At 30.4% G+C, this 5,722-nt stretch overlaps 1 protein-coding gene across 1 annotated transcript in view; it reads right to left on the bottom strand.

Annotated features, from left to right (window-relative positions):
* LOC137643720 (uncharacterized) overlaps nt 1-308 on the bottom strand; it is a 17,374-nt gene extending 17,066 nt beyond the window's left edge. Inside the window, exon 1 of the mRNA XM_068376421.1 lies at nt 219-308. Within this exon, the coding sequence (XP_068232522.1) occupies nt 219-305 (87 nt within the window). The 5' untranslated portion in view covers nt 306-308. The remainder of the gene's footprint in view (nt 1-218) is intronic.
* Between the last annotated feature and the right edge of the window lie 5,414 nt (nt 309-5,722).

Consider the following 5,722-nt stretch of genomic DNA (forward strand, 5'->3'; position numbering starts at 1 on the left):
AATAATAATAATAATAATAATAATAATAATAATAATAATAATAATAATAATAATAATAATAATAATAATAATAATAAAACAAGCGCAGATGAAATACTGAAGAAATAAAACAAAAAATCCCGAAAACCTTAATACATCAACGAACAGGAAGACACTAGACAATATAGATAGAATCACATGCTAAAAAAATGACGAAACACAAAGGTAATTAGACTCACTTTGAAAGACTTTGAAAGACTCAGTATTGCAAGACTCAATATAACACACTGTTTTATCCTCAGAGTTCCCTCTCGACACTGAAACATATTGCAAACACTTACTGGTATTTTAGAATGCAATGCAATGCATGGCCTTCAATGTTTTATACAGTTTCTGTTACCCCAAACAACGTAGGTATTTTGAAAACTTCAACCGTCACGTATACATTGGAGCGCCGGAGAGAAAGAGAGAGAGAGAGAGAGAGAGAGAGAGAGAGAGAGAGAGAGAGAGAGAGAGAGAGAGAGTTGGCTAGCGTGGTAATGAAAACCGGCCAAATCTAAGACATGACTAAAGGCTTGACTGAGGCTTTTGTCCTGCAGTGGACTAGAAACGGCTGCGTTTATTGTTGTTTTATATTTCACATATACACTTTTAAGTATATGTATATTTACTTGGATAGATCCTCATATATATACATATATATATATATATATATATATATATATATATATATATATATATATATATATCATAGATATATATAAATAAAATATGTATGTATATATATATGTATATACATATATATATGTATATATATATATATATATATATATATATATATATATATATATATATGTGTGTGTGTGTATATTTATATATATATATATATACATACATATTATTTTTATATATTTATATATATACATATATATATATATATATATATATATATATATATATATACATATATATATATATATATATATATATATTTATATATATATATATATATATATATATATATGTGTGTGTGTGTGTGTGTGTGTGTGTGTATTACATTTTATAGAAAATAATAGTGAGAAACGGGATAAATCAAGATGAAACAAAAAATTATTTCAAAATATTGAAATATCACTGCTTACGTCATACCTTTCATTAGTAGATTGCTCTGCGCTTTGTGAAATCAACATTCTAGAAATACTCAAAACAAAATTAACGTTTGAAACTAAATATTTAACTTGCAATCACGTAAAGCAAACTTTTTTTTTATTAATTTATTTTTTTCTGTTCTCTGGATATTAGTTGAAACTGTTGGCCAATTTTTATCACTACTCTTTCTATTGCGGATTGGTGACGGTGGGAGACTTCAGTCTGATCACTCACAGCCAACCAACCTAGTATTGGTGGCTCTGACTAGTACAACTTTGCTTTCACCACGTTTAGTTATCCCCACTCAGAAATTCTACATAGGCTATACACCCTGAAATATACACCGTATATAAAATACACGCCGTAAAATATGGAAAATTCTGTATTCTTATCTAGATTACTTGATGCCTGGCCGGGAGGTCAGGTAATCTTTTAAAAAAGTAAAAGAAACTTGCAAATTACTCATTCTTTTGGAATGTTACCTTGTCCCCAAAGGTCTTAAGAAGCTCCCCACTAAAATATTTTGAAGAAGCTAACAAGATTTTAATATATGCATCCGGAATATGACTATTTAGTTAGAGACGCCTAAGATTTTCAGAGCTATGGCCTATAAACTAACGATATACCTTCTAAACTGAACTATTCTAAATTCAGAACAACCATTTAGCTCATTTTAATTTTAAAACATAACATAGTTTGGAAAAATAATGTCTAAATAGCAAAATGAAAAGCTTAGGTGTGTGGAAAATCATTATAAACTTACCTGCAGGATACAATGGGATACGTCAGTCAGAATTTAAATAAACAATTATCATGAAACTGACTACGAACGTAATATAAAATACGTAATCTGTTTCTCTTTAATCTTAATGATTTTTACTTGTTTATGTTGAGTATATATTTCATAATATTATTGATAACATTATTCCCGACTTATGCAATATAAAACTTGGAGAAAATAATTGGTGCTATTATAGTATGCTATCTACCGCCGATTTTGCTATCTACCACCCCTTTCTGAAATTTTGGAATAGGTTTATTATTTTGTTTATGAGACCCCAATTAATACTACCATACAATTAACTGGGAAATCACCTAATACTGTCACTGATTGGTTTAATGTGTCTGGAAGTGTGTAGTGTGGTGGTTTCAACTGGAAAGTTCTGAGAAGAGGCGACGATGTATTTCCTGCTTTCTTGAATGATGCAAGATATGTTTACAAGCAATAGTAGAATAAATTTTTGATTGAATATTTTTCATAGATTATTTTCTTTCAGTTTTGTAATATTTGATTTTTCATTTGATTAACTTGTAACATTGTTGTATGATGAGCTTTGAATAATTTGTAAAAAAAAAAAGGTTTCCCTACAAACTGCTTATATTATGCACCCATGTTGTCCAGCCAATAAACATTATTAAACTACTGTATAATTAAAGTCCAATGAGGATAACATACTGGTGGTAAGTAATCTGTTTGATAATCCTCATCAAACAGGAGGATTAACATTGACGGTAGATAACATACTTTGTGGTAGATACCATACTATAGTAGAAAATTCGACGGTAGATAGCATACTATAATAGAAATTCGACGGTAGATAACATACTATAATAGCACCAAATAATTTATATGTCCCCCGTACCACCCACAGATGACATCCCACGCTCTTGGACTTTTGTTGTTTAATTTTCAAGGCTTTGTAATTTATATATATATATATATATATATATATATATATATATATATATATATATATATATATATATATATATATATATATAAAGAGAGAGAGAGAGAGAGAGAGAGAGAGAGAGAGAGAGAGAGAGAGAGAGAGAGAGAGAGAGAGAGAGAACCATGGTATTCTAATAGCACAAAATCTGTAGGCCTACACATTGTTATAGTAATAAAATTGTCGTTAAATTGATTTTACTGTTATTATTTTCCTCTTATCTGTGGCTAATTGGCACCCTTAAGCTTTGCAGACTAGGCCTACTGCACAAAATAGATAAATGCTATTATCATTAGATACTTTTACTTGTGGCCAACTATCTACTTGTACTTGTACTTTGAGAATAAGCCTTTGCAACTGCTCCTCTATTCTTTTCTTTATATGGTATTGTGAGTCTTTTGTCGTTTGTCACTTTATGTCTTGTTTTTTATTATTTTTTCTTATTTTCCACAGTTCTTGGATAAGATTTTTTCTGCTTTCTATTTATTTTCTATCACAATTCCTCAATGCTTTACAGACTAGGCCTATTGCACAGAATTAGTATTATTTTGTTGATAAATAATTATCACAGTTTTATCATTTTCTGATTTATGAAGTACTTTGAGGAAAAAAATGATCCCGCACTGTCTACAAATCTGTTGTATAAACGGAAGAAGGCCTGACACGCATTTCTAATCTTTGAAAGGGATCAAGAATTCTGACGATGTTGGTTGCCAAATTCGTCTTATGTACTGCAGATTTTCCATTAAAGCCGCTTAACTACAGCTACTGAAGCTGTATTATAATATTTTCTATTTAAATTTACCCGAGGAAAATGACTTAAGTTGATATTTTATTAATAATACCACATTCTCTTTTCCTGCTTGAAATCAACTCTCGGGAACAGTACTTCGGTACTAAATGTCTAGAAAATGTGTTAATATAACGTTGAACCGTTATTCGTTTGCTCTTATAAGCTTCTCACATACGTACCCTGTCTCGTAACAGAGAGAGAGAGAGAGAGAGAGAGAGAGAGAGAGAGAGAGAGAGAGAGAGAGAGAGGAGAGAGATCGCTACTTTGTGATAATCTCCTCTCCTTACACCTCTCTATCTGCATGCTATGAAATATTTCCTCATACCACTATAAGAGGATTCTCTAGCCACGAATCTTTCTTTATATATATATATATATATATATATATATATATATATATATATATATATATATATATATATATATATATATATATATATATATATATACTACGCCTATTGACGCAAAGGACCTCAGCTAGATTTCACCAGTCGTCTCTATCTTGAGCTTTTAAATCAATACTTCTCCATTCGTCATCTCCTACTTCACGTTCCTTAGTCCTCAGCCATGTAAGCCTGGGTCTTCCAACTCTTCTAGTGCCTTGTGGAGCCCAGTTGACAGTTTGGTGAACTAATCTCTCTTGGGGAATGTGAAGAGCATGACCAAACCATATCCATCTACCCCTCACCATATATATATATATATATATATATATATATATATATATATATATATATATATATATATATATATATATATATATATATATATATATAGATAGATAGATAGATAGATAGATAGATACGGAATAGCATGATATCTTTATATTCTATCTATTTTTATGGCCATATACCGCTATTTCTCTTTCGTAACTCTACTCATACACATATTGTTTACCTACAGCTCAGTAGACAAACGACCTAGACCGTACCTTGAGATACTTTAAAGAAACTTAATTTCAATATAATCTTTATTTATTATCTTCAAATATTATTAAACACTCCACAACTGTTATAATTTCCTTAAATCAATTCTTCTATGACTCATTTACTGCTATAATATCCTATCGCAATTTTTATAATTATATTTTGTCAATGTAATTCATAAAAGAATTTTATATGCATTTTCCATTGTATCTTATATCAACACACGATCTCTCTTCTTCTTCTTTTTCTTCTTCTTTTTCATCATCATTATCTTCTTCTTCTTCTTCTTCTTCTTTTTCTTCTTCTTTTTCATCATCATTATCTTCTTCTTCTTCTTCTTCTTCTTTTTCTTCTTCTTTTTCATCATCATTATCTTCTTCTCCTTCTTCTTCGTCTTCTTCTTCTTCTTCACCATCATCTTCTTCTTCTTCTTCACCATCATCTTCTTCTTCTTCTTCACCATCATCATCTTCTTCTTCTTCTTCTTTTTCATCATCATCATCTTCTTCTTCTTCTTCTTCTTCTTTTTCATCATCATCATCTTCTTCTTCTTCTTCTTCTTCTTTTTCATCATCATCATCTTCTTCTTCTTCTTCTTCTTCTTTTTCATCATCATCATCTTCTTCTTCTTCTTCTTCTTCTTCGCCTTCTTCTTCTTCTTCACCATCATCTTCTTCTTCTTCTTTTTCTTCTTTTTTCATCATCATTATCTTCTTCTCCTTCTTCTTCGTCTTCTTCTTCTTCTTCACCATCATCTTCTTCTTCTTCTTCACCATCATCTTCTTCTTCTTCTTCACCATCATCTTCTTCTTCTTCTTCACCATCATCTTCTTCTTCTTCTTCTTCTTCTTCTTCTTCTTCTTCTTCTTCTTTTTCATCATCATCATCATCTTCTTCTTCTTCTTCACCATCATCTTCTTCTTCTTCTTCTTCTTCTTCTTCTTCTTCTTCTTCTTCTTCTTCTTTTCATCATCATCATCATCTTCTTCTTCTTCTTCTTCTTCTTCTTCGCCTTCTTCTTCTTCTTCACCATCATCTTCTTCTTCTTCTTTTTCTTCTTCTTTTTCATCATCATTATCTTCTTCTCCTTCTTCTTCGTCTTCTTCTTCTTCTTCACCATCATCTTCTTCTTCTTCTTCACCATC

Source organism: Palaemon carinicauda, chromosome 7 (genome assembly GCF_036898095.1).
Source record: "Palaemon carinicauda isolate YSFRI2023 chromosome 7, ASM3689809v2, whole genome shotgun sequence".
NCBI lineage: Eukaryota > Metazoa > Arthropoda > Malacostraca > Decapoda > Palaemonidae > Palaemon > Palaemon carinicauda.